We start from the raw sequence: 26,353 nt of genomic DNA, 5'->3' as shown, positions 1-26,353 counted from the left end.
GTGAGGTTCAAATGATTTCAAAGGCGTAGCCAATTACCTATACTGTTAATAGTTTTTTTTAATACTTAAGTCTAATTGAATAAAATAAATAAATGTTTGAGTTTTGAGTTTGAATGTAACCAAGTGTAACCTTACCATAGAGATAGAGCAATTTCTAATCAATGCCAAATTACCATTGCCACAAATATGACAACCACATGAAATGTACAACTTGGATTTTGCATAAAACCATTCCAAAAACATGAAAGCAGCATGTATTATCTTAACAGCAATCGTATTAGTTGCCATCATGGCTGTGTGCGTCATGGTCAAATTTGCAACAGAAATAACCGTGGAAGAGAGAAAACGGGACTACTTGCCCGGCGCAGGAGTGTACCATGTCGCTAAATCCATAGCTGTTATCTCTCTAAATGATAATAGCAGTGTGTCTATAGCAGAAAGGTATCCATACGTGGCTGCTATCGCCAGGAATACGTCCTCGCAATGGTCATTCGCCTGTTTCGCAAGCGTCGTCCTCGTAAAATGGATCGTAACTTCTGCGCATTGCAGAAAAAAGGGCGCGACGCATAGAGTGCTCTTACTCCACGACTTCGCGAGAAATATCAGTGCGTCATACCCAATTCTGTATTGGAGGATACACGAAAAATTTAACCCGAATAACACGATGCCCATGTATGATATAGCAGTTGCTAAATTCAATATAGAATTACCTACCACGTTACGCTCGTCCACGTTCGACGAAAGGCAGGTTTTGCATTTTGATGCGAGCATTTGGAAAACTGTGTCTACAATGGACAGGCGCATTTATTTGATAAATGATTTCGATAGTTTTGAATTGAAATTCGCGCCCAACAGCCGATGTTATGAGAGCTTTGGTGTACAAATAGATGAGAGCTTAATATGTGTAGACATGTCTGATTATGAAGATTGTTTTGTACATGAATTCGGACCTTTGTACACAGGGGATAAGTTGGCGGGTGTGCTGGCTCTCAAGCCGCGTGATTGTGAAGTTAAATTAGCAATATTTACAAATGTTTCGTATTTCGCTACTTGGGTTTTGAAATTGACTCATACTACGTTTTATGGATGATTTTTATAATGTAAAAATATATTGTTTTTTGTTAAAAGTTTTATTTTGTAAACACACGCATTTATGAAGTTATAACTACCGATACCGCATATGACTAAAAAGCTACGTTAAAATCATCCATCATCCATCGATCCAGCATCAAATTATTAGAAACATTGCAAAAATTTAATGCCACTATAATATTATTCCCTACTGGCGGTATATCCAGTAGACATCCGCATTCATAAAGCTGTTAATTTAATGCGCCTGTCCGAATTCTCATAGCAAGATACGTGCCAAGTCTGCTTGTACGACCAAATAGGAAGGAAATATTAAATTTGACGATATTGTTTTCGTAAATCGTACTAATAATTTAGTATTTTGAATGATTTTGTATCGTTAATAACCGGGGTATAGCGTATAGGCATGTTATGTATTATACTGATATTTGAATTATCATTAACAGTCAAAATCGTATCATCTACCTATCAAGTTCGTAATGAAACATTTATAGGTACCTAGGTACCTACCTCGTTAAAGAGATACAGATGTACATAGGTAGGATTTCGTTGGTATATAAAATACATTTATGACACAATTTAAAAGTAGGAACTTGGCTTCAGTCCTTGTGATGTGCCTTGTGAGTGGTGATAGAGGTTCGATTTGATTTTTGTGTGAAAACGATCTCTTCTACATCCATCTAGTTTACTAGATCGATGTACTACCTAGACACCTTCTTATTGTTATTTGTCAGGTCAAAAGCATAAAACAAATTACACAAAATACCTACCTAGGTAGTTAAAAAATAATAATTAGCCTGCATTTTTAATTCGCGGTTAATGTACCTATGCGAGTAAATTCTACCTGTTTAGCATGTTATTGTATATAATAGAGCAAAAATAATGATGACTCAGACGTTCTCTCGTATTACAAAATTGCGCGAATTCGCTCTCTTGATTACGTACGGCCACAATGAATCAGCTGCGTTGGACAAAATCAATACTTCAGTTCTAAAGTGGCAAATGCGGCTAAAATGAAGCTATGCGCTTCATGAATTAAAACATATTATATCCGAGTACGCATTCCCTTATCTATTACTCACAAATTTAATGATATACACGCAATATTATAAACAGAGTCATAATTAACCAGCAAAATTCAATTAACACTAGTGTGAACTTAGCGTCAGGTGAAGAATATTTCGAATTAACTCTGCGCTAGAGGGCGCAGTGTTCTCGTGATGTTGTTACATACTGAAGGGCGTGTGAGTGCTTGTGTTAAAAATTAAGTGTTTTGTGGTTTTAAAAGTCCCAAACAACTACGGAAACGGTAAGTAAACGAAGATAACGACAAAAGTAATGCGTAGAGATATTAATAATGTTCATATCTTTATATAAATCGAGTACGAAATAAGAATCCATACATCTGTCTGATCAGACGTATAACCCGTCCAAATTTAGGTCGGGTCATTAGCGTTGCCGTTCCACTTATTCCCGTTCTACTTCATTTGGTCGGGTTATATTCCCGCCATCTTGTATGGAGCTTTCAGGATTTCGTATAAATATATCGATCGAAAGCTGTATGGAACTTGAATACGACATTATTTTATGTTTAGGAGTTTTGGGCGTGGGAAACAATTTTGGTACATTTCTCATTCATTGATTTCCTGTCGATTAAATAATTTTTATTGTTGACATTATACAAATTGAAAAATAATTGGAGCTTTCGCATTTTACTTGCATTTAGGTAATTGTGATAAAATTGCCATAAATTGTTGTAAAAGTTAATTTTTCCAAGTAATTCGTTTAAACAATAACTAAATTTGTCATGGCCTTGCTAGCGCCTACATAAACCCATATAATAATGACATCAGATTTCTAAATAGCACCAGTTGTAGAAAAACGAACTTTAAAAAGGCTAAAGTAAATTTAGGTGTTACGATCGAGTGAGGGTCGTTAGTAATTCAATTAAACGTTTAGAAGATAAATTGCCTTATCAATTATGAAATAATATTGTAGGTATATCATATTATGATTCTAGACACCAAATAAAAGGTATCCCAATTATAAAAAGTGGAACTATATTTCTATATGGAAAGAGGTATATAATTAGCAATTACTAAGGTAGCTAGTTTCTAAAATTTCATTAGTTACTGAAAATTATTTGCAAATTCACAATATTTAAGTAACATCTTTCCAAGAATTAATAAATTCAACTTAAACTCATATCGTAGAAACTATATTAACTATTTCAAGATCATTTACATCATCATGTTTACGTTTTCCTTCTATTGATGAACAAGGTTAAAAAATGACATAATGTATTAAATAAGTGATATTTTTGGAATTCTCTCCGTCATTTTATATATTGGGTTTTTGCACAATTTAACTAAGTATAGCTTTATATGGTTACTAGCTGCGCTCCACGGTTTCACCCGCGTGGCTCCGCTCCGAACTACTGATCCGATTCGAAAAATTCTTTCGGTTATAGATAGCCTATTTATTGAGGAAGGCAATACGCTATATATCATCATCATCATCATCATCATCATCGGCCCATATACGTTCCCACTGCTGGGACACGGGCCTCCTATGAGGGTACAGGCCATAATCCACCACGCTGGCCAAGTGCGTGTTGGCGGATGACACATGTCGTCGAACTTTTTAATTCTTCGACATGTCGGTTTCCTCACGATGTTTTCCTTCACCGTTCGAGCAGTGGTGATGTTACAACATGCGCAGATAAATTGAAAAAATCAATTTATTTCCTGCGCGCTCGCCTGGTCTCGAACCCCGGACTTATCGATTCGAAGTCCGAGGTCTCACCACTGAGCCACCACTGCATATCATCATGTTAATACCAAAATAACAGGAGCGGAGCACTATGGGTAAAACTGCAGGGAATAGCTAGTTTTCTATATGCCGGATACACTTGTGTTTTATTAGTTTTAATATTATGGATTTTACTGTTTATTGTGTCAATTATGATAATATACTGTGTTATTCATAATAGACAGTTACACCTACCTGCGATCGGTCATATTATTATCACCGTATATATAACCTATAGCCTTCCACAATAGATGGACGAACCAACACAAAAAACATGTTACAATTTGAAATCAGTAGTTGTTGAGATTAGCTTAATCAAACAGTCTTTACAAATAGTAAAGATAATAACTATGTAGGAAGTAAAATTATACATATATTGGCACATTATTTTGCTATGTACACCAACGCAGACCCAACATGGTCAGCGTTCATTGATAGTATAATTCAATGACTTGACCATAATTGGTTGTTACATCTTTGTAGAGACTGTAGTTAAATATGGTTTTTTCTCTTGTAAGGTACATATTGAAAATGGTACTTAGGTATCCTACTAATATTATAAATGCGAAAGTTTGTTAGGATGTGTGTGTGTGTGTGTGTGTGTGTGTGTTTGTTACTCCTTCACGCAAATAGTACTGAACCGATTACAATGAACTTTAGCACACATATAGAGGGTAACTTGGATTAACACATTGGATAGGTTTTATCCCGGAAATCCCACGGGAACGGGAACTATGCGGGTATTACTTTGAAAACGCGGGTGAAGCCGCGGGCGGAAAGCTAGTAATGAATAAATCGCGTTTAAAATCCGTTAGTCTTTAATTTATGTAGTACAAACAGTTTTGTATCAGTTTCGACAAAGGCAACAACGGTGTATGTAGAACACAGTAAAACTATAAACTACCGTCGGAACTATATTTAGAATCCTAATTTCACAAGTTCCGTGATGGAAGCGTGTTGGGATGCTGTTCATCTTATTATTTGAGTAAACATAAGGAGAATATATTATTAAGGATATGTAGGAGAGCCTGTGGACTTACGAGCCTTGTTTGCTGGTGTAGGTATGTACCTATGTCGTCGTTTTACAAAGCACAGACACGTCTATATTTTTGTAAAGATCTGTGAAATATAGGCTATCTGCAGGCTATAATATGTTGGATACCCCAGGAATACATCCCTAAATAGGTAATACACAAAAGGTACACCTATTGAGTTTTTTAAGAAGATGTTATTAGCAAATTGTAAGCGCACAGCGGTATTTGGTAAATGTAAAAATGGTTCATTTTATTGGAATTAACTTGCTACAAAATAAATTAAAGCCCATAAGTAATCTGCATTGCGTATTATGTCTTACATCACATTACGTAACTTAACCACCGGTTCGGAAGGCTTCTGAGAAACGGCGCTAAACTTTTCTTGTTTAAAAGTGAACTGCCTTTTAATTAAAACTCAATATTATAAAGCTGCAGAATTTGTTTGTTTGTTTGAACCCGCTAATCTCAGGAACAGGAATTGGTCCGATTTGATAAATTTTTTCGGCGTTAGATAGCCCATTTATCGAGAAAAGCTATAGGCTATAGGTATATCATCACGCTAAGACCAACAGGAGCGGAGCAATGCGTGTAAAACCGCAGGGCACAGCTAGTTTTAACATAAAATACGTAATAATTATATTTTAATGAAAATAAACGGAATTTATAAACGCTATGAATAATAATTTCATCGAAATCGATTCAGCGGTTTTGCGCATACCTACACTTCTCCCAAAGACGAATTGCTCATAATACGCTAATACTAAGAAAACATAACATCACTATGTCTGACACGCGCTTGCACTTGACCTGATTTTATCAAAGCCACTGTTTTTAGCAATATCGCGATCGCTATATGATACAAACTGCCTTGGTCAGCAGTTTTTGAACAAACTCATACTCATATGAAAGGCTTGAGTGATAAACCGACTTAAAAATGGCGGTTATCGAAACGATTTAGGTATGGAATATTGCGTAAATTGAAAAATATTCACATGATGATATTTATGGGGTTTGAAATGATTATAGAAAAAACTGTGCTTCGCAGTTTTACCCGCATTGCTTCACTGCTATTGGTCTTAGCGTGATGACTGATCGTGAGGTCCAATTCTCAATTTTTCGGTATTTAATTAACTATATTACGGTAATAGATATTCTTGCTACATCTTTAATGTGGCTACTTCAGTGGGCATAGATGAATGTTTGGAAATACTTGCCAATCCTACGATGTTCATCGGATAGGTTAATAAATGGTCCTCCTATAAGAAAAGTGTTTGGTGACACTCAACAAACCACATGTATATTGTAACTAGTTATAAGTTAATTTTATTTATTTTATTTTTACTAGTGTGCATCGGTACAAATAAATTTATTTTCTTTCTTTCTTTCTTTCTTTCTTTCTTTCTTTCTTTCTTTCTGTTTGTATAACGAACGTTGTTAACATCAGGTTCTGAGCATCAACAATTCGCGAAAGTAACGGTGTTAGGTTCCTGTCGGTGGCAATGTTGCTGGTTTAATTATGCTACAGCTAGATTGATTTCCGGTATCTTCTTTGCTATTTAGAATAGGTGCGCAAAGGCCATAGTAATCTGCCTTGACTATTATTTTTAAAAGTAAAAGATTTGATTTTTGTTTGAATTTGAATAAAAAAACATCTAGGTAGGTACCTACTTACGAAAAAGACATGAAACGGAGAGAGCGAGCCAGCGCGCAAGAGCAACTTTTGTCTCCGCAACTATTTTGTCTCTCCCATCAACTTTATGGGTTAGTAAGAAAGTGCGCGCACGTAGCGACGCAACTCCCTATAGAGTTGATGGGAGAGAAAAAATAGTTGCGGAGACAAAAGTTGCTCGTGCGCGCTAGCTCTTATTCCTGAGTGAACGTTCGTATGTTTGTATGTAACAGACTTCTTTAGACTCGATATTGACCCAATTTAAACGGATAGATACAATTCAAACTTTGTACACTTATCAAGGATCGGTGACAATGCAATAATTACAGCGTGTTTTTGATCTTTATTTATTGAGCTAAATTAAAACACATTCACAATTATTTAGGGAAAACAAGGTTGCACATACTCGTTTGATATTAAGCGGTAAATGAGTCAATCTCCAAGGCTACGTTAATAGGTCAGCAAGTAGTCAATGGAGATGACGTAGTTGTACTGTTTTTGTGTATTATTATTGGATTGTTAATTATTGTATGTTTGTTTCGTATTGGGATGTGTCACCATTGATTATTATTGGTGGCATGTTCATACTGCGGTTCAATAATGAGAATACATATTCAATTTTACGGAGAAAACACAGGGAAAGAAAACATAAAAATAAGACTGGGACAAGAATATAATATAATATGTAATAATGAAACAAAATACAAATTAAATGTTAAATGGTTATCATAACAAAATACAAAAAGACTCAAATGAAAGAAAGAAAGAAGAAAGAAAAAAATATTTATTGCCACAAGTAATATGTTCTTTCCTTTAATTTGGAATCTTATAGAACACAAGCTCCCGACTTCGCTCGTGGATCTTAGATCTCTTTAGATCTTATAGCACTCAGGGATCGCGTACATAGGTATCCAACGGTGAAAGAATTTTTAAAATCGGTCCAGTAGTTCTTGAAATTAGCGCAATCAAACAGTATTCAGATTTATATTGCTAGTGTAGATGTTCTTTTGTTATATCCAACTCAATTATCTATACATCTATACAAATATTATAAAGAGGAAAGGTTTGATTTTTTGTTTGTTTGTTTGTTTGTATGAATTGAATAGGCTCCGAAACTACTTGGCAGATTTGAAAAATTCTTTCACCATTCGAAAGCTACATTATCCACGAGTAACATAGGCTAGGTTTTATCCCTGAAATCCCACGGGAACGGGAACTATGCGGGTTTTTCTTTGAAAACGCGGGCGAAGCCGCGGGCGGAAAGCTAGTGTCTTTATATGGTGGACAGTCGTTCCACCAAGGACAGATTCTAGATGGTCCATGCGTATTGTTTTCTGTATACTGTATTCATACCTTTGATTTCTTACCACCGTCTAGAAAAAAAATATTTTTTTTTAAATGCAACCATCTAAAAAATAAGAAACGACGTGTGGCACTCGGGGACTGGGGCGGTAAAGCTATTGTATGCTATGCCTTCAAGCCACACCTCCGCCGGTCGGAGTGGGGAGCGTGAGGTTTTTTTCGTTACGGAATTTCTCGATTTGATCCCCGCGCTCAAGGCCTGCGATAAAAGCTATGCAATAGCTTAAAAATCATGTACCTAGGATATGAGAAGGAATGGTTGTTTATACACGGTTATTTATTACAAACATTTTTTACCATATTTGTTTATCTGTTTGTATGTCACGGACGTTGCATTGACATGGCTAGCCGGTTTACAACTGCGATCTTATTCTGTTAGTAAAAAAGCAAACTTGTTTGGAAATAGTGTCAATTTCATGTTTTTTTGTAAATTAAAGTAAAACGAATATTCAAGGAAGAACATTGTTTACGAGATAATAACTATTGATAATTTAATAATCACTACATAGTATAAAACAAAGTCGCTTTCTCTGTCCCTATGTCCCTTTGTATGCTTAAATCTTTAAAACTTTAAAATACGCAACGGATTTTGATGCGGTTTTTTGTAATAGAGTGATTCAAGAGGAAAGTTTTAGTATATAATTTATTCGGTTTTATAGACAAAGCGGGCGAAGCCGCGGGCGGTAAGCTAGTGATAAATAATATAGTTGGAACTAAGGTTGATGACGTCATGTCACTCATGAGCAAATAAATATTATTTTACAAGCATGTATTATGAATTCCTTCTTGTTCTTATTCTCTTTTACGCAATTTAAGCATCTTTGCTCACTGTTTCTATTCGTTATAGGTACATAATATTTAACAATAGTGATAACTGCGTTAAAAACAACCGACTTCAAACTTGCACTTGCAAAATTTACAAATACCTACAGACAAAAACGCTCATAAAATAAAAACTACTGGGCCTATCCGAATAAAATTTTTATGGGACCAATTCGACACCATCCCGCATCGAACAAAAAAAGAATCACGTAAATCGGTTCAGAAACCTCGGAGTAATCGGTGTACATACATAAAAAATAATAATAATATACCGGCCGAATTGATAACCTCCTCCTTTTTTTTGAAGTCGGTTAACAAGAAGAAGCTTCTGACACAATATGCATACCTATATCTACTCAAACTAAAATTCCCTAAACAATATAACATATAATATAAAAATTATAAATATCAGGGCTATCCAACTATGTGATACAGCAAGTGACAACTTTCTAAGCCCTTCGTGGGTGTCGTGAGGGCGCGCCCACGGGGCACGGTGTAAGGTACCTAATACTTGGTAATGTATCGATGTGGAAAGCTAAATTCTTTGAAATTGGGACGATTATCATCGGATATCAATAACTAATACTTTAATACATCTCGTGGCGCGGTGTTTGAAGTTAAACTTCTCCGAAACGGCTTGACCGATTCTCATGAAATTTTGTGTGCACGTCGGATAGGTCTGCGAATTTTCATACCCCTAAAAGAGAAAGGCAGAACATTTGTCGGGACAGCTAGTTTATTAAATAACTTACTAAGAGTAATTATTATCCTGATTCAAAGGTTGTCTGGCAGATATTGCTTAAAAGCGTCCGTCAGACGTCCTGTCATCGCGCAAATTATGTATTGTCAAACAAATGAATTTTTAATAGTTAGCTGTTAATTTTCCTTTTCGGCGCATTTTTCATAAGCTTTTCTTTCATAACATCCTTCTCCTGACGATAATGTTTGGGAACGTTCATGAATTCTGCTGTATGATTATTGTTTTATGGTTTTTTGGTTGTTTCGCTCTTGTGTCCGAATTAGGCGTTAGTTTTTGGACTACTTGACGTAACTGATGCGTGTTGCATGATGGAAACAGCGCTAATCAATGTAGGTATGTGCTAGTTTCAGGCCGTAGCTTTGTTCCTTGATAATGTATTGCGCTCTGCAGATTCAATATCCGAATATTACGTTGCAACAATTTTGGTTCGTGTAAAAGTTCACGTTGAAAAATCGTATTTCGACTTTAAATGGTAAAAGCAAAGCTTTTTTGGCATTATATTTTGTTCCTTGAAACATAAGTACCTACTTGCAAGTTGCATACATAGATGTTAAAAAAAAATAATTGTTAACAGTAAAGTTTCATAACAATTATAATAGCATCAAATAGCCTATATCATTTCACAAAGTTACAACAGTTGTTTCTCACTTTTTTCGAAAACTAAGCGAAAACTAGATAAGATAATTAGGCTGTATGCACGTTGTTTGACGGTCCGTTTCGACATTGCCCTCATATTTTATTTTACTACTACATAAACATGCCCTTATTTTTTTAATCTCTTATGAGTGAAAGGTTGATTTTATTGAAGACTAGGAGATGCCCGCGAATTTGTCAGAGTTTAATGATATTAAAATAATTAGAAAAATGTACTAAGTCACTATTTTCTATCAATTGTGTTCAAAACTTGGTTCATAACTGTTGAAATAATTGTATATTGAAACACAACTTGTGGATGCTGATAAATTATCTTTATTTTTATAATACTTTATTACAAACTACATTGTGCGCACACGACATTACACCACGAACCACAGAGACAGGAGAAAGGGGGCAAAGACAATTGCAGTTGACAGTGATACCATACAGACTATACAATAACCAAAATACAGATTATAATATTTGCCTATTACAACAAAAACAGATTCCATTACTTAAATAATTAATATCTACATAATATCCTAAAATTTTTCCGTACTAAAGAAATTAACGAAGTGTTCTAAGAATTCTAAAACAAATTACATTTTAGTAATATTTTCGATGATGACGGCAATTTTGGGCGGTGTGACGTAATATGACATTATGACGGAATTCGAACCCCCGCCCCCGCGTATGCCTTGACCAATTCGGCCTCTCAGTTCATAGGTAGGTATACAGGGTGTAATCGTTAAGTGTGCACAAGCGATTATTCCGTAAATATTGCAGATATCAAAAAACTTTATACTGATATCGATAGTACTTAACCTAATGAGTAAAATGGCCAGAATATTTTTTTAAAAATAAAACGAGAAATATCCAAAAATGTTACATTAAACGCTCCCATACAATTTATTTCCCATACATTTTGTATTCATAGCAGATTTTCGAAATGACGTGAAGAAAATCAAAAAAAGAAATAAAAAGCTAAAATCTTTCATATTAAATGTACATGGGATATTCATAACTCATACTAAATGTATGGGAGGGTTTAAAGTTAATTTTTTTGATATTTCTCGTTTTATTTTTAAAAATTTACTATGGCCATTTTACTCATTACATTAATTTAAATAAACGTAATAAGTAACGTAATAACGTAATTAATGCCTGGGAAATTCCCGGAAAATATCCGGAAAATGCTTGGAAAATGTCTGGAAAATCCCCGGAAAATGCCTGGAAAATGTCCGGAAAATGCCTGGAAATGCCCGGAAAATGACTGGAAAATGCCCGGAAAATTCCCGGAATATGCTTGCAATTGTCCGGAAAAAGCGTGGAAAATGGCTGGAAAATATCCGGAAAATTCCTGGAAAATCCTTGGGAAATGTCCGAAAAAATGCCCGGGTAATGACCGGAAAATTCCCAGAAAATATCCGGAAAATGCCTGGGAAATGTCCGGAAAATGCCTAGGTAATGACCGGAAAATTCCCGGAAATATCCGGAAAATGTCTGGAAAATCCCCCGAATATGCTTGGGAAATATCCGGAAAAATCTGGGAAATGCCTGGAAATTTCCCGGAAAATATCCGGAAAATGCTTGGAAAATGTCTGGAAAATGTCTGGAAAATTCCTGGAAAATGCCTGGAAAATGCTTGGGAAATTGTCCGGAAAATGCCTGGTAAATGTCTGGAAAATTCCCGGAAAGTGTCTGGAAAATCCCCAGAAAATTCCCGGAAAATGCTTGGGAAATGTCCGGAAAATGCCTATGTAATGACCGGAAAATATCCGGAAAATGTCTGGAAAATGCCCGGAAAATGCTTGGGAAATGCCCGGAAAATGCTTGGGAAGCCCGGAAAATGCGTGAAATTGTCCGGAAAATGCCTGGAGATGCCCGGAAAATGCCTGGGAAATGTCCGGAAAATGCCTAGGTAATGACCGGAAAATTCCCGGAAATATCCGGAAAATGTCTGGAAAATCCCCGGAATATGCTTGGGAAATATCCGGAAAAATCTGGGAAATGCCTGGAAAATTCCCGGAAAATATCCGGAAAATGCTTGGAAAATGTCTGGAAAATTCCTGGAAAATGCCTGGAAAATGCTTGGGAAATTGTCCGGAAAATGCCTGGTAATTTCCATGTGTTCCAGGTAATTTCCAAATGTCTGGAAAATTCCCGGAAAGTGTCTGGAAAATCCCCGGAAAATGCTTGGGAAATGTCCGGAAAATGCCTATGTAATGACCGGAAAATTCCCGGAAAATATCCGGAATATGTCTGGAAAATTCCCGGAAAATGCTTGGGAAATGCCCGGAAAATGCGTGAAATTTTCCGGAAAATTCCCGGAAAATGCGTGAAATTGTCCGGAAAATGCCTAGGTAATGAACGGAAAATTCCCGGAAAATGCCTGGAGATGCTCGGAAAATGCCTGGGAAATGCCTGGAAAATTCCCGGAAAATGCTTGGGAAATGTCCGGAAAATGCCTAGGTAATGACCGGAAAATTCCCGGAAATATCCGGAAAATGTCTGGAAAATCCCCGGAAAATGCTTGGGAAATATCCGGAAAAATCTGGGAAATGCCTGGAAAATTCCCGGAAAATATCCGGAAAATGCTTGGAAAATGTCTGGAAAATGCCTGGAAAACCCCGGAGAATGCTTGGGAAATGTCCGGAAAATGCCTATGTAATGACCGGAAAATTCTTGAAAAATATCCGGAAAATGCCTATGTAATGACCGGAAAATTCCCGGAAAATATCCGGAAAATGCCTGGAGATGCCCGGAAAATGCCCGGTAAATGCTTGGGAAATGCCTGGAAAATCCCCGGAAATGCCTGGGAATGCCTGGGAATGTCTGGGCAATTCCCGGAAAATATCCGGAAAATGCCTGGGAAGTGTCTGGAAAATATCCGGAATATGCGTGAAAATGTCCGGAAAATGCCTGGAAAATCCCCGGAAAATGCCTGAGAAATGCCCAGAGTAACTTATCTACACTTTTTTACTTATCATTGGCTATGTAATGTACCACGGGAAAAGCAGGGGCGCACCACAAGTGTGCAAAATAAAATAAGTTAAAACTGCACTACACGCGTGCCACACCGACTCTTGCGCATGACAATGTAACCGGTTTACGCGACATGAATTATTTAACATTGTTTGTAATGTGTTTATGTGCACGGCGTGTGCACATTTAATTGTTAGCACAGTTTTTATGCATCACATATGATTGGTCATTTGAATTTGAGTATTGATGGATTTAAAATTAAATCGCGTTTTATTTGTGACTGGTCGCTCGTTTGTAATGTGTTCGAGATATATCAACTATCAATTGAAGTAATCGCGTTATAAATCCGTTAAAATAGTATTTAATTCAAAGTAAACTTTAAATGTATACAGTATGTTTGTTTTTAAGTTTGATTTAACCCATTGAGCCCCCAGCGCAGCGGCCCGATCGGTCCACGACACAATAGATTTTCTATTGTGTCTGTGATTCCGGGGGCTGAGTTATTAAATACATGCAAAAGCATCTGTACTTTAAAAATTAAAAGAGATTGCATTTTATACAGGGTGTAATCGTTAATAGTGCACAAGCGATTATTCCGAAACTATTGCAGATAACAAAAAACTTTAAACTGATATCGAAAGTAGTTAACCTAATAAGTAAAATGACCGTAATAAATTTTTAAAAATAAAACGAGAAATATCCAAAAATGTTACATTAAACGCTCCCATACATTTGATTTCTCATACATTTTGTATTCATAGCAGATTTTCGAAATGACGTCCTCATTGTACAATAGTCAATACCATGAGGAGCTCTATTTAAAGTTTCTAAATGGGAAGTTCATTTAGTAAATTCAAATTTGCGAAGTAATTAAAGCAGAAAACCAAATAAAGTAAGAGAAAGCTATAATCTTTCATATTAAATGTACATGGGATATTCATATCTCATACTAAATGTATGGGATGGTTTTAAGATATATTTTTTTTTTTATATTTCCCGTTTTATTTTTAAAAATTTATTACAGCCATTTTACTCATTAGGTAAAGGTCTTTCGATATCGGTTTAAAGTTTTTTGTTATCTGTAATAGTTAAAAATAGCATGTGCACACTTAACGATTACACCCTGTATAAAAATCCACATAATTTTTTTTATAAATGTATTTTTGCTAAATAGTTGAAGTTAAAGCCTTCAAAGACCTTAAAGATAGATTATTTAATATTTTTCAAACGAGATAAAACAAATCAGCGGAATTGACTACTAACATTTTTTTATGTACCTATGTAAGTATTTATCACTTTATCTCTTGAATCACTCTATATATTAAAAAAAAAAACGTAATAAGCATACCTAGGTACAGAGAATGCGACTTTGTTTTAAAACATTCAGTGATTAGGTTTTAGACAAGCCGCGAAAAACTAGTTACTTATCATTGCGGACAAACAAGCCCGCTTTCCCCGGTACGGATATGTTTTCCCGGGTTACATAAATGGCTCCGCGGCGGCGGGGCCCGGCGCCCGGACGGCGCGGCGCCGCCCCGGGGAGATCGGCGCCTGCTGGCTGTGTGTGTGTTTAAAGTTATGGGTGATACCGGGATGTTAAAATTGGGAAAGAGGTGGTATTGGTGTGATGTATGGTGTGATGCTGATAATAAAATATGAGTTGAATGTGACTGATGTGGATATGAAAGCATGTTATATCGATTAGGTACAACTTGAATTAACCTAATATGTACATTGTTGTATTAATTTATATACGATTTAAATGTTTTAAATATTTCAATGAAAATACAACCTGAAAATATACAGATAATTTTATGCTCTGAAATTTTATTCGTTAGAAGTGGTGGTCATTTAATAATCGTGGTAAAAACTTTAATAATTCAACTTTGACATCGAATAAATTTTATCGATGGGGAGTATTAAAAACTTATTTCTTTTTCGTATAGGTATTTTAACTATATGTATATTAAGTTTTTATTTTTGTGGCGTCAGTTTTATATTCATTTAAGAACTAAGTATCTTTTCTGTAGTGAGAAGATGATGATTGACTATAATCGTATGATCCGATCAGCTGTTTTTGCGTGAAACAGTATCAAACATACATATTTTTTACACACACGAAAATAATATAAGACATTATGAATGTGTATTGTAGGTATTTTCATTTATATCACCTAGGTACATGTTAGTTGTTATATGTTATTTGATTAGACTCGGTGATAATGTATTTAATTACTATGTTTTTAATTAATTGTTTGTTATTGTTTATTTATAGATAACTAATAAGTTACCAACCACCTACAACAGGATATGTTCTACGTGAAATGATATAAATAATAAACTGAGTAAATAAAAATTTAAATTTATCAGATCACGAAAACTGATTTTCAGCTCTTAGCTTCAATCTTAAATTAACATAAATTTGACATTATTATAGACATCAATAAAATCGATAATTTATTTTTTTAGCTCTTGTTTAAATTTGTTTCAGGTATTGAGATGTGAAATAGACGGACATACAAACACGCCAAACAGAGTGCCTTAAGAGTAAAAAGTGCCTACAAGTAGAATAGAAGAGAAGAACACTAACGAACGAAACTAACGAATTCCGAAATTATTAAGTGAGTATCATTATTAAAATTAATTAAAGTAATTATACCTAATAATACCTATTTAAAGTAAAAAATATGCTCATGCAAAACATAAGCGCAGTTGAGCATTTTTAATAATAAACTTAACCGCCTTTGAGATGTCAAAACTAGACCAAATTTGGTGAAAATGGAGCACAATCTAAAAAAAAGTAGCATCAAAATCGGTATACGCATTCGAAAGTTTTGAGGTGACAAACAAAAATACGAACATCAACTCCAATGCAAGTAACAACACAGATTAAAAAAAAAACATTTTTTGCGATAAAAAATCACATTGACGTCATGGCACGAACGATTTTACATCACAGCAGGGTGTTTTGTGCTTATAGTGAACTATGGTGTTGTTTAAAAAACCAAGGGGCATCACGTGAGCTGGAAAAACTTTAGGAAAATGTAAATGCTCGAAATTTTGGGACCGTTTGTCAAAACTGCACATATATAAATGTATGTCTTTCTGTATGCATAGTGTAATGATAGTACCAATATTTAGAAATAAATAAAATAAATAAATAAATATTTTAGGACAATTTTCACACACGGCGTGATCTGGTCCCATACTAAGCTTTCGCCGCTTGTGTTATGGAAACCAGATGACTGATAAACATACATATATACAATTTTAAATAAATACTTGTATAGATTATTAACACCCAGACACAGAGCAAACATCCATGTTCATCACACAAATATTTGCCCCGGATGGGAATCGAACTCACGATCTCTGGCTTGGAAGGCAGGGTCACTACCAACCAAGCCAACCGGTCAGTCAAAATATTGTGTTGTTCCTTAAACACTACAATATTGTCCATAACTTGATCTATTATATTACAAACTTCTACGAGGAGATACATGTTGAACTAAAAGGCACATAATTAAATTAACTGATCCATGTGTAGCTTACATAATGTATAATGCATATATCACAGCTTTTTGTAGTAAATATAACCTTAGTGACAATCCAGTGACATTCCAAAAATGCTTCTAAACGAAGTCTAGTGAAATAAATGGTTTAGTTTGCAAAATGTATCGAGATTTTGAACTATCTCTATCGATGCATATATAGGTACTAGATTTCCGCCCGCGGCTTCGCCCGCGTTTTCAAAGAAAAATCCACATAGTTCCCGTTCCCAAGGGATTTCCGGGATAAAACCTATCCTATCTCTCAAGTTGGATCGAACTGCACATGGTGTGCGAATTTTATTACAATCGGTTAAGTGGTTTAGGAGTCCATTGAGGACAAACATTGTGACATGAGATTTATATATATTAAGAAAGATAGATTATGTAAATATGTGTTAAGGAGAACGGACTGATGATTATAATTGAGAACCGTATCCAAATGAAAGATAAATATTATCAAAATTAATTCCTCATGACACTATCTCAAGTGCATCCATGTTGTAGTGTTTGCGCAAATTGCTTGTCAAAGCAATGTTTAAATTGTGTCGAAACGTACATAGTTCAGATAGGTCATCCCCTAGTCAAAATATAGTTAAATAATTTTTTACAGTAATATTATAAAGAGGAATGATTTTTTTGTTTGTATTCAATAGGCTCGAAAAGTGTTGACCGATTTTAATAATTTTGTCACTCATGGAAAGATACTTTATTGTGAAGTAACAAAGGCCATATTTTATTTCGTTTATATTTGTCCTTAAAGATAAAGAAGTTATTGAAGTTGTTTAAAATATGCTACTATCTTAATTTATCTTAATAAACTATTTCGTTTGTGGATGGAGCTGTGCCAATTTAGTACCTATTTAACTTTATCTATTTGATTAATTATAAATGCAGTATTTGTATGTTTGTCTGTATTGACTATTTTATCTAATTAACTTGATGCATTGTATAATAATCAACGACGTTTGTCATCCCTTGCCATTACCCCTCTATAATTTTCCGTATATTATGTTTCTTGTATTATTATCATGTTGAATTATCGAATGTTTTCTTAACAAATGGCACAATTATATCATCAACCGCTAAAAGCACGGCATTCAGCCGCCGGAGACCCTTTGATATCAACAACGCGTCTGATACAATCAAACTGTCAACGGCGCTCACCCCTTAACGTCTTCACGTATTACTTCCACGCCGACGCACTACGCTACCTAAATAATATGCATAATTGTTCGTCAGTTCACTACGTAAATTACGATCCACCCTTTTGCCACTCTAATCGCGGTTTGAACTGTTTATTTATTTTTATTTTTTCATCTGTTTTGTTGGTCCGCCTCCGCTCCGCACTTAGTACTCTTTTGTTGCCAAATCTGTTTTCGTTTGGGGGACAACGTTTTTCTTACAATAATAAAAGTTGATTTACTAGTTGCGCAACTTCGAGTCGCAATTACCCCGGCGATATAAAAAGAGCATCAGATAGAATTGATGATACATTTTTATTGCTGTCGGCCGAAGTTCATCGGTAGTAAATTCATTCGTGACATGATAAGGGGATTAATAACTCCCACGGCAGGCTGAGAGCGTGGCGTCTTCGGTTCGATGCGAATCAATAAACAAAATCACGAACGCCGGAAATCCGAGCGTAGTCCGAGATGCATTTCCATCTTTCACCGTCTTTTCACCCTCCGAATATCATCCCCAAATGGCTCCCTTTTTTACGTGGGTGCGAGGGTGACAGGAGACGGCCAGTACGCGTGCGCGAGGCGACCCCTCATGAGCGTTTGAGATGGTTCATAGTTCTGAGTACGAGATCCTCGCGTGTTGCTGGGGTCGAGGAACATTCCTTCGTGGACCGTCCGCGGCGGCGGAGGTCCCGCTCTCTCAATCTCGGGTCTAAACTTCTGCCTTAACGCTTTAAAGGAACAGTCATATTGGTGCACCGCAAGGGCCCATTTTAGATCCCGCACTTATAAATCTTCACAAATATCTATCTGCATTTTGAATTCTTCTTACGTTTCTGCTTCGTGAATAGAATTTGAACTCCTAATTCAAACCGAAAGGTTAGCAGGGAGTGAGAGAGCGAGAAGGAATATAGTATTGTTTAAAGTGGGAACGAGACGGCGAGATGACACGCTGCTGCCGGTCGAGGTAAGTGCCACTTGTAAGTCACGTGTTTCAGCTTTCCGCTTTCAGTTTCAGGCTCCACTCAAAACTTACTATTTCATTCCACGTAGCGTCCTCTTCATCTTTATGAATGAATCTACGTTTTATTTCATTTGTGCGTTCAAAACGTGCTTTTATACGTGAGAATTTTAGGTTAATGCACTAGGTGTTTTACTTGATGTAGATAGTAGTGAAGCTTATTTCTAGAAATTGTTGTTTATTCAAAATGTATCTAAGTTTTATATCAAAATTAGTATTTATTCCTTGATGTATTACTCTGTGTATAACTTGTATTTTAAGCAACGTAATACGAATTCTATTTCATATCTCATGGGTATGAATTTAAATTTCTGTCTTCAAAGTTGGGACATAAGAAGTTAAATAGTAAAGTGATAGAACCTTGTAAAGAGATTGAATTCATAAAGTTTGCCCTATCACATTAGATTGTCTCTTTCATAAGTTTAATCTGTTAATTTGTAAACTGCACGGCAGCGTAGCCCATGATTACGCATCGTTAGTACCGTTTGATTGGAGGGACACCCCGGGGCCAAATTTGCATTGGATTCAGTGAGACCATTGCTATTTTCTATCTAGAGATTGTTATGAAAGAAACTTGATTGAAACGGTCGCGGTAGGTAGTCTACTGCTTACTGATGAAGAATGATTTATCTTTTAATTTGCTTATTTCCAAGTATTATATCCCTACTCGTGTATTAGACTCTAATAATTATATCTGGTATATATATCACTACTCGCTATTAACACATGTACTTATAACCTTTTCAATTTTGCTAGAAGAATTGGGTTGATGAGCTTATAAAAATGAGGTCTTTACAATTTACATTTACATTACAAAAACACAACAGTTAACATTTTATTTAAACGCAAAATGTTTCTAATTTCTACTTGAACTCAATAACAATTTTAGAATGAATTCCATTCGTATTTTTATTTAAAATTATTTCAAAAATTAGAAAGTAATAAACCTGCGTATTCATGACTACATGATTTACCTTTTGATTTAGTTCAATTTGCTTCGTATTGTAAAATTTAATTATCTAAAAATTACAACTTTCCACATTTCACATCGAAATCTATTTCCCAATTGTGATAAAAACACAAGTTATTCCACATCAAGTCGGATCCAACTTTCACGTCATTCATTAGCTCCTCCAGATCGGCTTTTCCCGCCGCGGGGGCGCATTATGTCCCGCGGCGTTGATTGTAACGGGCCGAGTTGATTGATTAGCGGACCCGGGACCACCCCACACATTAGCGCCGTGTTTGGCGTTGTTAGCGCGCTGTTTGTCCTCTGGATTGGCTATTTGTTAATCGTCAACGTTAACTCGATATTGATGGATCTCTTTATTGGTTTCATGACTGTCGTTTCGTCTATCGTTCGTTGGTTTTGTTGTTTTTTGTTCAATAGCAGTATTCGGTTTCTTAAGATCATCATCTATATCATGTACTTATTGAAAATGGTATCCGATTCGATCGCTGTCTCTAAAAATGATTAAATTTCAAACAAGTTTTGTTGTACTATTACAAACAAAATTCGGTTGTTTAACCGATAAGAAGTAACCGTGACTTATTATCTTAAATATTTCACTGCAAACAGTATGGATTTTTATCTCATTTCATGATTCGTAGATCCGACCATATTATAATTGATAATGATGTTTATATAAACTTTATTTGTTCTATTCGAATCGAATCTTAATTATTACGACTTTTTAACTGTATTTTTAATATGCATTATTTATTTAATGATAATAAATAATGCATATTCCTATATGTATTCGAGTATTTCACAATGTTTTTAGCTCTATAACAATCAAAGAGCTAAACTGGACACTCAAATCATCAAATTCAGCTGAATAAGTTAAATCCCTGCAATCACACCCTGGTAACGAATACAATGTGCCCTTTTCACAATGGGCCGGCAGAGTTGGGCGAGTAGAGGCAATCACGATAGTGAAGATTGGCCGTCATTGCATATGTTTATTCATAATCGCCGTACGGGCAATATTCGTTGGGCCAACGCTGCCCATTGTGAATTGGGCCCATTATGTTAAAACGTCGACCGTATCCACCCCGGCTGGCCACTCGATGTCCCCTAATTCGCTAATAGAAAACAGACTATCCGATTTCCCTCTCCGACTTCCGGCATCCGGTGCTATATCGACTACATCACATATCACTATATTATTTTTATTCCTACCACCGTTATCAGCGGTATCTGCTGTTGATAATGCAAGATGATTAGGTTCGTTGCGGTCATCGAACTCTGCTTCCACGTTTTGTTTTTTATTGTGCGTGTTTAATTCACGATTTATGATTTATTCGTTATTGATTTTTTATGTTATGCTGTTCCCTAGTTGATGTGGATTGTTTTAATTATATGTGCCTTGTTACAGCAAGATTATTGCGTCGTTAAATGTATTCTTCACAATATGTATCAGTTTACATAATATACATTTTTCTAGCTGATGTTTTCTTCGTTAGATTTATACCTAATTATTGTCTTATAACAATAAATGTGGTAAATATTAAATTACGTATTTTCACGATGGAAAAGTGCTTCCTAAAGTAATTCTAGTTGGATGAATAAATCTTTGAGGTTGAGTTTGAATAGATTTTTTTGCAATAAAAATGTCTTCGAATTTTCTCGAAGTATCCCTAGATCCATTCCAAGGAGCCACGCCCAATTTGCCGCCCGTCTCGCCTGTAACCTCTATCCCAGAGAAGGACAGACGCACAGGCGGCAGACGAGCCGGCGCCGGAGTGATCGATCCCGCCTCAATGTTGACGCATGCGCACACCGTGTTTGTGCTGATTTCAACGGATTATGGATTAAACTTTTATAGGCGGATTATTCTTTTATAGCTGTGTTGTAGGGTAGGTAGGTAGGGAGGGAGGGGGTGGTATTTGAATTATAATCAATAATTGATATTTGTTAATGGTTATGTAGACTTGAGGTGATAGTTTGGGATTCTGTCTTGAAGATTTTTGTACTTATGTACCAAAGTATGTAGTAATTAATAACGTTGTTATTATTTCGTCACATTTTAAATCGAAATTTATTTGATGTAAGTGGAATTTGATAAAATGGCATACAATAATGTTAAAACATTATTGTATGCCATGTCAGGTTAGGACTTATAAAAATATTTATTTTGCTTGATATTGTTTCAAAAATAAACAAGCAAAATATGGCACGTTTTGCATTTAGCGGTATCATTCACGTTTAGATGTCCTTTTGTTTTTTTTTATATTCAAAATATTTTAAATTTATATGGTATAGTGCCTTACTTACATACCTTTCCTTACGGAATCGTAGAATTTGCAATACCAATATGTATTTTTATTATTTAAACACAGATAAGATACAGTATCGCGTGTGATATTTTGCTATCTACACGGCTTGTTCATTTAAATTGTTACAGCGAATCTCCGTAAATAGAAGTTAAGTACTTGATCGATATAAGCAAATTAATATTGCAATAAAAAGTGTGTCATAAGCCGATTGATTTTGAATATATTTTCCCGTGACGCAATTTTGCATTGATTCCATAATTTTGGAAAATGTGCTTAATTTAGCTGTTTATAAGGTCGATTATCTGTTGTCTTCGTTCGCTTGGAATAGGTAATTTTGGAAAATATGCTTAATATCGCTTGTAATAAGGTTGATTATGGCTTGTATTCTGTGTACGGGTCGTTGGCGACGGTGCGTCGGGAGCGTTGCTAGGCAACCGGGTTTGTGGGCCACGCGGCTGCGTGCTTCATAGGAAATTGGAAAATTGAAATGTTCACAATGTTTGTCTTTGGTTTTGAGTGCAAGCTAGCTGAGTGCCGCGGCGATGGCTGTCTTTGTATTGATTTTTTTTTGTTTAAATCGTTTTGTGTATAACAATTTTAAGCGGAATAAGTACTTAACTATTTACCTATGTAGGTACTATCTTTGTTAATTTGATTAGTCTATAGGTAGTTTTTTTTACTTCGTTTATTATTTCTAACAATAATCTATTGAGTTATTGACATAGAAGTTGCAAACTTTTCAACAATAATTAATCTAACCGCATACTTAGAAATGTTCAAATATTTTTTTTTCTCAGGTACTTTTTATATCGAGGCTATAGCATAGCTAAACGAAGACTCAAAAAACATCCCCCTTTTCTTCAACATGGTAAAGATTTCTAAAAGATTAAGTTTTAGTGTCATAACATAAAACGTTCCGGACGCAAGTGATACGAGTAATGTGAAAAACTTGCGTCCGTTTGTCACGAGAAAGGGTGAATAAATCGAGAGCATCTGTATGCAAGTGTGGAGATTTAACTGACTGTGGAAAAGAGGTTTTGTTTTTTATTGTTTAGCTCGGAAAAAATAAAGTACATGTTATTATATTATGCCAAAATGCTTCAGGTTTAAATCATGATGCTCTGTTTCACTTCGGACAAAATTACGGGAAACAACTTTCACAGACATGTCTTTCGCGTTTTGTGTAATCAGATAATGAACCTTGATTTTAACAATTTGTAGGTATAAAATAATGTATCTTCATAAATAGGCGAATGCTAGGAGCTTATAAATTTTAAACTATCTCCTACGTGATTATTATAGACGTTATTCTATATTGTATAAAACAGTATATTTTAACGTTCATTTGTTTACATTTACTCATATTAAAGTTTACGCGTAGGGGTGTGACGTTTTTTATGATAAACACTAAACGCGTATGCACCCTCTGATGCGGTTTAATGGGCGGTGATAATTCGGTGCTGTGAACACGTCAGAATTTATATTGGACGATATAAATATATATGTATTTTGCAAATTTGAGATTGAGGTTTTTGTTTATAAATATTGAAAAAGAGAACTTGATCTTCGATGATAATATTGTTGTAAGGTACTGAGATAGTTCGATTCGAGGTCTTCTATCTAAATTTAACACAACATTATTCTTATTTCAGTTTAGGATATTTCTCAAAAAGATTAAATTTAACTAAGAATGATTTACAGAGCAATAGATTTTAATAATTAATGTTGACTAAATACATCTAACTCATCTAAGTATGCGTAATCGTCAAACATAAAAAGAGTCAAACAAAGTTAGGGTAGTCTTATAAATATAAAATTATATGACATAACAGAAAAAAAAAAACAAAGTACCTACTCTGTTTTATTGCGCAGTTGTGTAACTATGATAGGCGCTACATCACATGCTCAATATGCAAATGACGGTCAACGCAAGTGAAGCCACGAGCTAATCCTAGTGTTATATATTTATTACCTCATCATCAGCCCCGAAATTGAACCCAGTTCAATTAAACATGCCTTCGCAATTTGCAAATGCACTTCACTTAGCCATAGGCCATTAGACTTTTTATGGTTCCCATACATCATCCCTTAACGTGGTGTTCAACAAGTTTATTGCAAAACGTCTGAGTGTCAATCCCATAGCGATCTATTAAAATTCCTCTGTGTTGAATCGTGGGGATGATGGGGCAGTTATGCAAAACTGTCAGTCATAATGTGTATGGTTATTGCTTAGGTTTTTAATTAATTCTTAAAGCTATATGGGAAGTGTAGGCTAGATCTGTTTTGTTGACTGTATGGGATTCGATGGGGCAGATCAGATCTAGTCTGTGATTTTAATTTGTTTTAAAACGCTTGTGTTGGCTTCACCTGTACGGTGTAGGCCCGTGTAGCCTGTAGGTGACCATTTCTGTAGACTCGATTTTTATTGACTTTAAACGGACAGATTTAATTTAAACTTTGTACACTTATCAAGAGGGATGTTTTCTTAGTTCTTTTAAACTATATTTCATAATTATTTGAAATTGAAGTCAAGTTGATTCCTCTGTGTTACTCAGTGTTACTAGTTTACTACCTATACGCAGTGTAATAACTCAGCCCCCGGAATCACAGACACAATAGAAAATCTATTGTGTCGTGGTTAGATCGGGCCGCTCGGGGCTCAATAAGTTAAAGAGAATTATACAAATTGATATGCAATCAATTTACTATAATAATGAGTGACTAAAATCGTTTCAGTAATTTTTGAGTATTTCCATGGCGTATACTGAACATTTATTATATCGTACCTGAAGAAGAATAAGAGAGCGGTTGAGTTTTTAGTTCAAAATTATTATATTTTCCCTTTATAAAGTAACAACCACTTGAACAATATTTTCCATACATATGAAAATAGCAAATGTCATTAACTCGCCGTCTATATTGTTATTATTAACACAACTAATTAGTCGGTGTGACTAAATGAGTTCTATTTCTAGAAATCGCTTCCGTTTGTTTTTAGTTACTTACATATTTGTTTTTTTATGTAGGAATTTGTTTTTATAAGAGGTGTTTTGTTTATTAAATCGTGTGAATGTTAACAAGTTGTTTTTATTGTTTCTTTATTTATTTAATTATTTGTGTAGGTATATAGGTACTTTGTCTTATCATGAATCTGATTGTATACGTATAGGTGCGTACATTATGAGTTGTTGATTTATTTGAAGTTTGTGTGAAAATAGGTTATGATATGTGAGACGATTATTGTGGTTATTTTTAATCCACATAGCTACAGCACGAACGAAAGTGCGAGTTATAGGATGATATTATACTTATTCAAACATACATACCAATATTATAGATACTTATTCAAGCATACATACAAATATTATAAAACCGAAAGATATTTATCTATTTTTGTATGTAGTTACCTAACATATTTCTTCCTCATTTTAGCATATAATCTGCGCTGCAAAGGTTCTACCGCCAAGTAGTATATTTTATAATATTACTTGGCTAGTAGAAATCGTGATGTTACAATATGGAGCTTGTCTGTTGAATTAAAAAACAATAATACAGTACAGCATTGTTTTTCTTGGTTCCTTTCCAATCTCATATTATTTCATGTGTCCGGCGCCTCATGTCGCTCGCGAGATCGCTTCGTTATTTGCGGGAATAGAGAAAGAAGTTAGTTTTATTTGTTGTAAATTTTCTTGTTATAGAGTACTAATTATTTTAACACACGCTATATGATATTATAATGTATTTAACAATATTTATTTATTGATTTCGTCCATTTTTTCTTGAGTTAGGAAGTTATAGAAATATTTCGGTCGGTCATTTTTCAAGACAAGCGAAAGCATGCAAACGAATAAAAAATATAGTATCTATCAATATAAATGAAATAAAATGGTCTTCTCTACAAATTAATATTTTACGTTTCCAATGTTATTTTATACAACTCTCCCAATATTTTACGTTGACTATAAACTCGTAAAGATTGTGATGAAACCAGGTGTATCACAAAATGTCCTACAATATATATTTTAATCTAAAATCTATCGAACAGCTAATAAAAATGATTTAACGTACAAATATAGCTTATTGTCTCACATTGACGGGATAAAATCTGCGCGTGAGTCACCGCTCTAGCTACGCGCGTCTGTTCGCGTGTTGT

At 35.0% G+C, this 26,353-nt stretch overlaps 2 protein-coding genes across 2 annotated transcripts in view; both read left to right on the top strand.

The window, feature by feature from the left end:
* Positions 1 to 210: 210 nt before the first annotated feature.
* On the top strand, positions 211 to 1,090 carry LOC123704097 (kallikrein-5-like). Its single transcript, XM_045652365.1, has one exon. It carries the CDS (start codon positions 242 to 244, stop codon positions 1,088 to 1,090), a length of 849 nt encoding a protein of 282 aa, XP_045508321.1. The 5' UTR covers positions 211 to 241.
* Positions 1,091 to 2,163: 1,073 nt separating this feature from the next.
* Positions 2,164 to 26,353, top strand: part of LOC123704091 (talin-2) — an 89,510-nt gene continuing 65,320 nt past the window's right edge. Inside the window, exons 1-2 of the mRNA XM_045652358.1 lie at positions 2,164 to 2,398; positions 15,660 to 15,789. The gene's annotated coding sequence lies outside the window, so the exon portion shown is untranslated. The remainder of the gene's footprint in view (positions 2,399 to 15,659; positions 15,790 to 26,353) is intronic.

Source organism: Colias croceus, chromosome 28 (genome assembly GCF_905220415.1).
Source record: "Colias croceus chromosome 28, ilColCroc2.1".
Lineage (NCBI taxonomy): Eukaryota > Metazoa > Arthropoda > Insecta > Lepidoptera > Pieridae > Colias > Colias croceus.
This window is presented reverse-complemented; position numbering and strand designations above follow the sequence as displayed.